The following is a 12,257-nucleotide window of genomic DNA, read 5'->3' as shown; positions in this document are numbered from 1 at the left end:
GTTCCCGACATGCCTCGCGGAGGCCGTCAACCGCTGGATTTGAATCGCGGCACCGCTCGGCGGCGGCGGGATGGGTGCCCAGTCTTTGCCTCCGGCCTGGCAGCTCTACCTCAAGGACCACCGCGTCTCCACGTTTAAGAACTGGCCTTTCTTAGAGGGCTGCGCCTGCACCCCGGAGCGGGTAAGACCTCCCTGAGTCCCCAGGTCCTCCCCGCCCCAAGAGTCCCGCCCCCGTCCTGAGGCGACCGGTCCCGCGGACTCCAACCCTTCCGTGGCTTTTGGGCCCGGGGCGACGTTTCCGTCGGACTCCAATCCTTCTGTGGGCTTCTAGGCTGTGAGTGACCTCTCCCTCGGGCTCCGGCCTTTCTGTGGACTTCCGGGCCCGGGGCGACCTCTCCCTCGGGTCCCAACCCTGCTGTGGGCTTCCAGGCCCGGGACGACCTCTCCCGCGGGCTCCGGGCCCTCTGTGGGCTCCCTCCTCCGCGCTGGGGCCTGAGCTGAGTTCTCCCTTGCAGATGGCCGCGGCAGGCTTCATCCACTGTCCCACTGAGAACGAGCCCGACTTGGCTCAGTGTTTCTTCTGCTTCAAGGAGTTGGAAGGCTGGGAACCAGATGACGACCCTATGTAAGTCCCGCAGGCCGGCCTCACTGGGCTTCGTGGGTGCCTCAGTTCCATCGGGACCTTTTGTTTTGTGTTGGGCTCCTCCAAAAAAAAAAAAAACAACAAACCATGAATTTTGAAGGATTAGTGAAAGAGCGTCAGCTTTCCAACCTCCTTTGTGCCCTAAACAGTTATTGTCATGGATGAGTCTGCTGCTGGCACTTTGGTGATGCTTTCAACCTAATCCAACCCGATTTGGCGGAATATCCTTCTGGGTGGATGTTAAAGAAAGGCATTTTCCTGTGGGTTCTTGATACCTTTTAAGTTAGAATGCTGGAGCAGAACCTGCTGTGACCTAGAGCTGTCCAGGTGCCTTTCCTGTTTTAGAGTTTTTAAATCTGAAGCTTTATTATCTGGACTATCATTCATACAGCAGAAAAACCACACCTTAAAGTGTACACTCTGTTGTTTTGGATTTTGTTCTTCGCGTCTAGTTTATGTGTGTGTGCCTGCGTGTGTGCATATATTCATACAGACAGCAGCTGTCTTCCTGTAATGTAATACCCCATTTTTCCCCTCCCATTTTTTTCCCCCATCAGAATCAGTAGCTTCCACAACTTGAATTTTTTTGCCCTAGAGAATCTCTGGAGTTGTTTGTCGTCTTGGCAGGAAGAGTATTACTGTTTTTTTAGTAACGTGTTTGCTCTTGTGACCCGGTATTGACTGGGATGGCATGGTCATCATACCAGGGATCAGTGGAGAAATACTGGTTGTATTCTTGGGAGTGGATTTCCAAGTGCTGTAATGTTTTCAGATTATATAGTTACTATTGGCTATCCTCTTGGAATTTGTGTGGCTGTGTGTTTCTTCCAGATTGTTCTGGGTTGTTGTTGTGGTTGTTTGTTCTTTTTGGCTTCATCAAGTAGCTTGTGGGATCTTAAGTTCCCTAATGAGGAATTGAACCTGGGCCCTCAGCAATGAAAGTGCAGAGTCCTAACCACTGGACCACCAGGAACTCCCCAGACTGTTCTGGTTCTAGTGCAGTCTGCTATGCAGGGATAATTCCCACTGGAGAGAATGGTAGTATAGGCACAAGAATTCACTGGAGAAACCAGGCCAGTAGTGCCCTTTCTCTGAACCAATAGATTATGTAATAAGTCCAATAAAATGAGATAACTGCAAACGGTTCCTGGATGATTTTTAAGGGCTTTAACATGTGGTACCTTTAGATTTACACCCTGTAATGCTTTTCCTACTGCTTGCTAAAGGACTCCAGATAGAATATAACAGCCATAGGAGGGGAATGGGGGGTGTCCACAGACCAAGAAGATGCTGAGATGAGGTATGCGGGAATGTGGGTCTGGGCACTGGTTCCATCCACTTCAGAATTCATACTCTGCTCCTGAAGCAGAGCAGCGTGTGTCTCTGAGGTGGGGAGGGAGACTGGTGGTAATGAACTCTTCTCCCTTTACTTCACTGTCTCTGTTAACATGCTCGTGTATTGTTTTTTCTAGAGAAGAACATAAAAAGCATTCATCTGGTTGTGCTTTCCTTTCTGTCAAGAAGCAGTTTGAAGAATTAACCCTCAGTGAATTTTTGAAACTGGATAAAGAAAGAACCAAGAACAAAATCGTATGTATCACTGGAAATAAGAACCAAGAGCAAATCCTGTTCAGCATCTTTAGTACTGAACTCCTGGTCCCTCACAAACACTGCATAGATGCTTTTCCTCAGCACTTTCTAAACCCCTCAGATATGTGTGTGAAGATATAAAAGGACAGAAAAGCATATGACCTAGACTGTCACCTTGGGGTTGTACAATCAGAAAAAAATGCATGCCCTGAGTAGAGGTGCCCTCAGTGTGTGGTTACCTCTGGTGGTGGGACATATGAGGACTAGGCTGGCATTCCTGCCTTCAGTGACAACTCAGATGGTAGCTCCTTTATACAGAGTGTGTACATGTGTTAGCAGAGGTGAGAACAGAGGGTTTGGAGACACAGAGTAGAGAGTGTGTCAGGAAGGAGCGTTATGTGTATTGGGAGAAAATAGTGCCAGTCCTACTGGACCTTGAAGGGATCTTTGCAGGCAAACTTTGACTCTTGCACAGGTAAACTAGGTTATTGGGAGAGTGAAACCATGAGTTAAAGAAGCAGCTCCCAAACAGCCTGGGCTGTAGAGAAGTAAGGTTGCCAGAGAAAACCAGGGCTCCCAGTTAAGTCTGAATTTCAGGTACACAAGGAATAATTTTTTAATATATCTCACATTTTATGTGGGTGTTTACTAAAAAATTACTTGTTTATAAGATGTTCACATTTAACTGAGCATCCTCTCTCTTTATGTGCTAAATCTGGTAGCTTTACGAAGAATAAATATTCAGGTATTTAATTTCTTTTTAGCAAAGCCCTGGGCAGGGAGTCCAGACATAACACTTGCCTCTGCCACTCACAGACTTTGTGAATTTAGACCAGTCTTGATCATAGTTTCCTGCCTATAAAATGGAGGATAGACCCCCATGGTTTCTGAGATCCTTTTCAACTTGAAAATCATGTTCTTTTTTAGAGATCAATATACATAATTCTGTCTAATATGGTACTTTTTAAATGCTAAGGACAAAATCGAAAAGTTTTTCAAGAAGCGAGAAGTCAGTGGTCAGTAAAGCTATGTATTCAGTGAAGGTTTTGGGAACTGCTGTGTTGGAATTAGGAGGAGGGCTAGAGAGGGCCTTTGAGGTTAGGGGTCGGTTCATTTTCTGTGAAGTGCCACAGATGTTAAGTGTTTAGCCATCATGGGCCACAGAGTTTCTGTTAGATATTCCTTTTTTAAAAAAATATTTACTTACTCATTTTATTTTGTGGCCGTGGTGAGCCTTGTTGCTGCACTCGGGCTCTTCCCAGCCGCAGGAGGTGAAGGCTACTCTGTGGTTGTGGTGCAGGGGCCTCTCGCTGCAGGGGCTTGTGGAGCCAGGCTCTAGGTCCAGTCATTGTGGCCCATGGGCTTAGTTACTCCTCAGCATGTGGGGTCTTCTGGGACCAGGAAGCGAACTGGTGTCCCTTGCAGGGTGGATTCTTAACCACTAGACTGCCAGGGAAGCCCTAGAAATTATTCTTTGTTCGTTTTTTCCCCACAAATATTTAAAAACATAAAGCATTCTTAGCACTGGGTTAAGAACAGGCCATGGGCTGATTGGATGTGTCCCACAGGGCATATTTTGCCAGCCCTGTTCAAAGTGAAAGAAAGACCAGCTTGTGTACTTTGAGAACAGTTGTTGGAAAGCTATGTCTGTGCGCATGGGAGGAATGTTAAGGAGAGTACAGTGAGATTGCAGCCAGATTGTGCATCTCTGAGAAAGACAAAGATGTTTTGGTAGTTGAAACAAATAGGAAGACAGACACTACAGTTGTCACAGTCCAGTCCTAGAAAATTGAGTGCTTGTGATCCTGTAATCTGATGGAAGAAGGTAGTTAACCTATTGAGGAAGGTGGCTTAGGAGGACTGGAGGAGGAGACCCAGGAGATGCTGGGCCTCCCTTATCTTGGTGTCAGCAGTGGGGGCAGAACCAGATCAGAACCAGGTGTAAACACCCAGGAGAAAAGTGGGGAGATTGGAAGAAAATGGTTTGCTTCTATTTTGCAACTGCTTTTTTGTTCACCTGAAGTCAAAATACTTTAAAGTCTATGCATTTGTTTTTATTACCTTGATTAATTATAAAGTAATAAACTATCAGTATAAAATATAAAGCTTTTGTAAGGAAGAACCAAAAGCTTCACCCCCATGCCGATGGAAACCACCATTAACTGGTGTATTTCCTTCCAGATCATTTTTAAATGTGTATATTTGGGGAAATTCCCTATTGGTCCAGTGGTTAAGACTCTGCACTTCTACTGCAAGGGGCACAGATTTGATATCTGGTCAGGGAACTAAGGTCCTGCTAGTCTTGTGGTGCAGCCAATAAAAAGAAAATCAAATAAAATTCAGTTTCACTAGTGGCATTTTATCTGCTCAGTAGCTACATATGGCCAGTGATTACTTTATTGAACTGTGCAGACAATTGAACATTTTCATCATTGCAAAAAATTCTGTTGGATAGGGCTGCTCTAGTGACACCCAGTTGTGAGGTTTGTTGCAAATAATATATCCCTGATACAAAAATTCAGGTCCTCTTGTTTCCTTATGGGCATATGCTTGTGAGTGGATGTGGACAGTAAGGTTTGGGGTCAGAGCCAAGTGCAGGGAATGAGTGTAACCAGAGGCCCATCTGCTTCCTGCTAGAGCTCCAGGATGAACCATCTAGAGTACATCGCTCCTGGAGGTGGGCTGGCATGCAGACCTTGTCTGTTCTCTGATAGGAAATAAGGTTGGGAGCTGATCTTTTAAACCATTTACTAAATTAGCAATGGGATTGCAGTGCACAGTTTTAAGACAGACATTTATCCAGGTGAGATAATTACATGTTGCAGTTTACAAATACTGAAAACAAGGAACGAGTGTTGTCTGTCGTGATTCTCTGAATTAATGAGACCCTATATTTAATTGAGATGCTGCCGGTCAGTTTGAAGGACCACTGACTGGTCAGGCAGCCACGTGGGTGCTGGCTGGTGTGCGGCCAAGGAAGAGCTGGGGCTTGGGGTCTGACCCGGTAGCACACCGTGTGCTCTGTGCTCCTGCTGCTGCATCCACCACCCTCCTTTGAAAAAAGTTACCTCTGTTGTTTTTCTTATTTAACCCAATAAAAACCTATTGTTTGTTTTTTAATATGGCAGAGAAATCAAGTAGAATGAATTTGGGAAAGAGCTTTCTGGATTTGCTGACGTGATTGTCATTTGTCCCTGTGGAGAGAGCGCTTGGCAGAATGAAAGATTGGAAGCCAGATTCAAAGAGCAACTTCAGGTGGCAGATTTTCTGTTTTAGGAGAAAGCTGATGCTTGCCAGGGAGGAGAGGAGAGCTGTGGACTTTTCTGTGGAAGCTTCAGAAGCAATGTAGGGTAGTGGGGAAGAGTAGGGCTCTGCCACAGACTAGCGGGTAACCCTGAGCTGAATGGTGCTCTGGACCTCGGCTTCCTCTTCTGTATAATGGAGGTAAAGGTGGCGTCTGCCTCATGGGACATGGAGCGGTAAGTAAGCTAGTGTGTGTGGAGCAGGTAGAATGGTACAGTACAAGCGAAGCTATCGATCAGTATCTTCTGTTAAAATTATTGTGAGGCAGCTCAGATGGGAAGAGGCATTTGAGGGGAATTCCCTGGCAGTCTGATGGTTAGGCCTGGGAGCCAGGATTTGAGCCCTGTTGGGGAACCAAGATCCCTGGTTGCATGGTGTAGCCCCCCCCCCCAAAAAAAAGAGGCCTTGGAAGTGAATGAGAATATTTACCCCATATAGCTGGGCATCCCTATCCAAGCATGCCTAGAGCTTCAGTTTCACGTGTGTATTCTTTATTTCCAGGCAAAAGAAACCAACAATAAGCAGAAAGAATTTGAAGAAACTGCAAAGAAAGTCCGCTGTGCCATTGAGCAGCTGGCTGCCTTGGAGTGACACCTCCCGCCACTGCTGCACGGCGACACAGACATGTCGTTTCCAGGGCACACCCCTCAGCGTTACCAGTTTTTCTCTGGGGCCTCTTAACTGTGCCTTAGGAAAGCAGAACATCAACATTTTGAAATGAGAATATTTAAACTATTTTTTATTTTTTTCTTGAAGTTGATGCCAGGGTCTACTTCTGTTATATAGCTGGAGCTAAGTACAGTAACTGACCTGTCTTTTCTCTTTGGTAGTTTTCGTTTTATTGCTTCCTGGACTTAGCAGGGTGAGGGAAGACGTTTGCTCACGTGGGTAGAGCTCTTTTACAGCAACGCGTTTGGGCTTCACGAAGCTGGTGACTGGCTGTCCAGCTGAGATGTGATGCCTGAATGTGATCATAGGTCCATTATGACTGGACAAACAGGATTAAGAATGCCATTTTAAGTTTCACTTGCATAATAATGTGCACTTATGTTCCAGATGTTCTACATTATCTCACATTGATGTCTGCAGATCCTGTGACCATCTCTTTTACCCCATCAGATCTGTGGTGTCACAGCAGCTCCCTTCCTCCCAGACAGATTGTACGGCCCATCCCTGCCATGCCTCTGAAAGTGCCCTGTATGTTAGGGGTTCCTTGCCATCCCATCTTGTGATTTTCAGTTTCACAGGGGTAGCCATGGGATTAGACCCCAGGCTCTGCCTCTGGACTTGATCTGTGCCAGAGTCCTTTCTGTGACTGCAGTATGTGTGACTTGGTGAGGGGGATGCAGAAGGACTGACGTCTTGAGAGTAGAGCTGGCCTCATGCTTTGTGGTCAGCTTGAAGATACTTCTGCCATGGCTCCTGGCAAGGTTGCAACATTTTTCTACAATAGACAAGGAGGTCTTTGATGCAGAAAAGCAGTGTTTCAGAGGCCTGGCTCACTGCTTCTGGATAGCAGAGCACACAGTCAGAGTGGATTCTTCCTGGGGAGTCCCGCTGTGGACCAGCTGTCATCCATTGGGTGGGGCACACAGGGTCAGGATGAAAAATCTGAGGAAGGAGTTCATGGACTTAATTACTAATACTCTTCAAATACCTACTTTCCATTAATGATGTGCATTAGGCAACTGATAATTCTCCTGTCTTTCCAATGTGAATCTTCCTAAAGGAATAAATTAATTTAAAAAATAGATTGCAAAACCTCGTTGGGAAAAACTTTAAAAAAAAAGAAAAGCATGTCTTTTTATGTTGTTTTCAGTCTTGCAAGATCATAAATGCAATGATGTATGAGTTTCAGCCCCAGCACAGACTAAGCAAAGAGTTGGAGCAAAAAAAGCATATGGAACACCCACTCCAGCCCCAAACTGCCCTCTAACAGGATGCTTGCCTTGTGGGCTTGGGCTTGGGCCTGGCGCCTATTGAATTGGAGCTGCAGTTTCCTCACCAGTCATGCGGGGATCCTAGAAGCTGTTCAGCCTCAGCTGGCTTTTGTGTGTGTGTGTGGCAACAGGATTTTCATGTAAAGAGGAATTGGGACAAAGCCCTCAGCCAATCCTAAGATTCTGTAGTGTTGTTTTCTTATCTTGTTTGAATTATTTTGCATAACAGGATAAACTACAGTTAAAAGTGAGCACAAAGCCTTTCTTAGTCACTGGGGACACCAGTGTGAACTTTAGGTGGATTTGGAGACGAAGTAAGATAACAGGAAATATCTGGCAGAAACTGTCATGAAATTGCTGCATGGTTAGCCAGCCCTGGTGAGCTGGAGGGCGCACACTGGCTGCTCCTCTGCGAGAACAATGCAGTGGCCTGAATCCCTTCTAAACGACTTGGCTCAGAGCTATGGGGACTTGGTGCGCTGTGCAGATGGTCTGTCAGCCCTGATTGGCTGTGTCTCCCTTGCTCTACATCTGCGCCATGTTCACAGCATCACCTCCGCAGCAGTCCCCTCCTCTCCTCCCCGAGGCCGGCTCACACAGGGCTGAGGCCTGATCTTCAGATGATAGATTTTATTTCACCATCCTTCATGAAGTAAAGCTGCAGGGTGGATTGTTACTGTCCTGTTGGAACCTCTGGGGGTCATCTGGGTAGTTGCTGAAGAATAAAAACTACTTCATTTCAAACACTGCAGACCCTACTGGGTTTCTTAAATATTTTTGGCTTTTCGTGGCAGTCCCTTAGCTTGCCAATTGATCAATCCCGCCCCAGTGCTTGGGGAGGGATGTCCTTGCAGAGTGACAGAGCCAGCCTTGGGCTCCTGCAAGAGCCACTTGAGACAAGAGCCATTTGTGTCATCTGGACTCATTGCATGTGTGAACCAGCTGTGAAAAACACACCTCAGACATGTTTTCTGCCATATCTCAGTAAATTGAAGTTTTTCCTCCAAGTTTGGAAAATATTGCAGTGGTTTTTGTTATGGGGAAAAAAAGCATTTCAGCCTTTATATTCATCTCAGCCACTTATTTTTTATATTTGTGCCAATCTTTAAATGAATAGTAACTGATCCTTACAAACTGGCATTGCATAGAAGCTGAGAAAATGTTTTTGCTCTTTCTTTTGCACGATGGGTAATGCTGCAGTTTGTGTTGTCAGGTTGTGCTGTGGGGCAAGGCTAAGCTGGCACTGACCCCTCAGACCATCTTACAGATTTCCTCTTCTAGAAACTTATATTCTTAAAAAAAACATATCACTGGGCTTTAATGGCTGCCAATGTCCGGAAAGTTTACCAGACATCCATTAATGAAGCTTTAGGCCCTTACTAAGGGCAACAGCCTCAACTTTCTCAAATATGTGTCTGCCTCTCTGATTCTTCCAAGTCAGTGCGAGTCTGGAAGGGTTGTAACTGGTGGTGAGAGCTGTCAGGTATGGCGAGATCAGAGCCAGTGGACAGCCTGGGGAATTGGGATCCTCCATCCTCAGTGCTATGAAAGATGGAGCACCAGCCAGCCATTACCTGCAAGTTGGCACTCCTTTGGGATGTGGACCATTTGCAGGTTGTACTCACTTAAAAAAAAGTCAACAATTGCCAGTGAAGTCTATTGGGATCTTAACTACATTTTTTGGATGCAAAAGTGGAGATTTATAAATAGATGAAATAGCTTGTCCAAGATCATGTAAGTAAGAAAGCATTCAGGTTGGGTTTGAATCCAGGCAGTCTGACCCCAGAGCTGGCCCCTCACTCACTAGTGACACTGCCCAGCCTTGGGGGCTGGGGCTATGGGCAACAGCCTGGCCCCAGGGGGCTAGTGCAGTAAACCATCCCCATTCCTTTTTTCAGACAACTTTGTTTTAAAGGTTCTCAGTACATATATGAACTGATACCTTTCTCTGGAGTATTGCATTGATCCTCACTGTACCAGACTTTAGCTTGTTATTTTGAACTAAGGTTCACAGGAAGTTGTAAAGCTAAAACAGGTTCTGTGTACTCTTCACCTAGATTTCCCAATTGTAACTGGTAAAATGTCTGGACTTGCTTCCAGCACCTAGGGTCTGAGCTGAGAGGTGAGCCGTGCAACCCAGCACGCTCTGAGCCAGGCTTTCCATTGCAGGGGAGTTCCTGTCTCGCCCTGGGTGAGTCTGGCCTTAAAGCAGAGTCAGTCAACTGAGCTGTAGGTTTCCTCTGCACTGGCTCAGCTTCCAGCATTTCAGCCAATTTTCAGCTGACTGGGACCAAACTGGGACCTAGGTTTCTGTGGCGACTCCACTTGAGGCCCAGGGTGGTGACATTTATCCATCCATTTGCTTGAGTACTTAGTTTTCCGGGTGCTGTGTCCAGGGAGCTCACAAGCTCCTTGTTCTCTGAATGGTGGGAAGACAGGCCACCTAGTATCCATATGAGTGCACCCAAGGGAGCAGCAAGAAGAAGACAAGGAACTCTGGGAGCATTCTGCTTGTCCAGGAATGAGGACGAGGCTGCCAGATGGATAAGGAAGGAACAGATGTGCCCTGTGAAGGATGGGAGTGTCCATTCTGGGGACAGCAAGTGCATTCTGTGATGAGGGGAAGTGGTGGCTTCCTCCCGTTTACTCTTAGTCAGTCACTGGACAGATGCTTGTGCATCCAAGGTGACCATAATAAGCCCTTCTTAGGCCTGTGAGTCCTGGGAGACGAGAGTGGCCAGTCACGTGGCTCCCAACCTGCGTGTCAGCGCTACCCAGCTGTGACCCCAGTCATTTGAGAGCCCTTTAGAAGGGTTGACTTTGACTAGAACGGTGTCTTGAGAGCCTCCCAGGATGAATTCACTTCATAATGCATGCTGAGTTGGGGAGTTGACGTGTAGGGAAGGACGATTTAGGGAGGTTCATTTTCTGTTGGAGGATGTTTGCCAAATGCAGTGAGATTAGTTGTAGTGTAGCTGATGCTGAGCTACTCTGAGAGTAATTTCACCACTGGTTTCAGCTGCTTCCCAGTCCATTGCTGGAAGCTATTTATGGCATCATCACCCTGGAGCAGGAAGTTCATCCCTGGTCTCAGGCATCCTGTTCTTTCAGCCACTGTAAGTCAGTTCAGTGTAAATTTAAAGAGGCCTGGAGACGTCCCTGGTGGTCCAGTGGCTAAGACTCCGTGCTCCCCATGCACAGGGACCCCGGGTTTGATCCCTGGTCAGACAACCAGATCCTGCAGTTCAGTTCAGTCACTCAGTCGTGTCGACTCATTTCGACCCCATGAATCACAGCACGCCAGGCTTCCCTGTCCATCACCAACTCCCGGAGTTCACCCAGACTCACGTCCATCGAGTCAGCAGCCATCTCATCCTCTGTCGTCCCCTTCTCCTCCTGTCCCCAATCCCTCCCAGCATCAGAGTCTTTTCCAATGAGTCAACTCTTCGCATGAGGTGGCCAAAGTACTGGAGTTTCAGCTTCAGCATCATTCCTTCCAAAGAAATCCCAGAGCTGATCTCCTTCAGAATGGACTGGTTGGATCTCCTTGCAGTCCAAGGGACTCTCAAGAGTATTCTCCAACACTACAGTTCAAAAGTATCAATTCTTCGGTGCTCAGCCTTCTTCACAGTCCAACTCTCACATCCATACATGACCACAGGAAAAACCATAGCCTTGACTAGACGGACCTTTTTTGGCAAAGTAATGTCTCTGCTTTTGAATACGCTATCTAGGTTGGTCATAACCTTCCTTCCAAGGAGTAAGCGTCTTTTAATTTTATGGCTGCGGTCACCATCTGCAGTGATTTTGGAGCCCCAAAAAATAAAAGTCTGACACTGTTTCCACTGTTTCCCCATCTATTTCCCATAAAGTGATGGGACCAAATGCCATGATCTTCATTTTCTGAATGTTGAGCTTTAAGCCAACTTTTTCACTCTCCTCTTTCATCAAGAGGCTTTTGAGTTCCTCTTCACTTTCTGCCATAAGGGTGGTGTCATCTACATATCTGAGGTTATTGATATTTCTCCCGGCAATCTTGATTCCAGCTTGTGTTTCTTCCGGTCCAGCATTTCTCATGATGTACTCTGCATAGAAGTTAAATAAGCAGGGTGACAATATACAGCCTTGACATACTCCTTTTCCTATTTGGAACCAGTCTGTAGTTCCATGTCCTGTTCTAACTGTTGCTTCCTGACCTGTATACAAATTTCTCAAGAGGCAGGTCAGGTGGTCTGATATTCCCATCTCTTTCAGAATTTTCCACAGTTTATTGTGATCCACACAGTCAAAGGCTTTGGCATAGTCAATAAATCAGAAATAGATGTTTTTTCTGGAACATCTGCATCCCAGATCCTGCATGCTATAGCTAAAAAGTCCCACATGCTGCAAAGACGATAGAAGATCCCTCTTGTGGCAACTAAAACCTGGCACAGCCAAATAAAAAAAAATATTAAGAGCAAGAAGAGGCTTGGCTGCAGCCCTGTTGCTCTGTCACACATAATTGGGATTTCTTCCATTAAAGTTCTCATATGCCCCTGATTTCAGTGGAAGTGGTCGATGCTGGCTTTGAAGAGGCCTCAGCAGCCTGGTGACAGGCTTGGTGCTCACAAGTTCGGGGTTGCAAGTTGATGAAAGGAGGATGAATAATGAAAAATAATGGATCATTCTAAGAGGTGCCTTTTCAGAACTGGGCTAGGGTATAATTTGAGTCCATTTCAAGGGAAGTAGACTGGCGGAATTCATCAGAGTAGCCCCTCAAGGACTGATACCAATTGTCTGGA

General features: G+C 46.3%; 1 protein-coding gene across 1 annotated transcript; it reads left to right on the top strand.

The window, feature by feature from the left end:
- On the top strand, positions 1–7,287 carry BIRC5 (baculoviral IAP repeat containing 5). The gene is given in 4 exon segments (NM_001001855.3): positions 1–181; positions 516–625; positions 2,116–2,233; positions 6,038–7,287. Coding segments are annotated over 4 exon segments (429 nt in total). The 5' UTR covers positions 1–70; the 3' UTR covers positions 6,128–7,287.
- Positions 7,288–12,257: the final 4,970 nt, after the last annotated feature.

The sequence above is a fragment of the Bos taurus genome, chromosome 19, assembly GCF_002263795.3.
Source record: "Bos taurus isolate L1 Dominette 01449 registration number 42190680 breed Hereford chromosome 19, ARS-UCD2.0, whole genome shotgun sequence".
In the NCBI taxonomy this organism is placed as follows: Eukaryota; Metazoa; Chordata; class Mammalia; order Artiodactyla; family Bovidae; genus Bos; species Bos taurus.
This window is presented reverse-complemented; position numbering and strand designations above follow the sequence as displayed.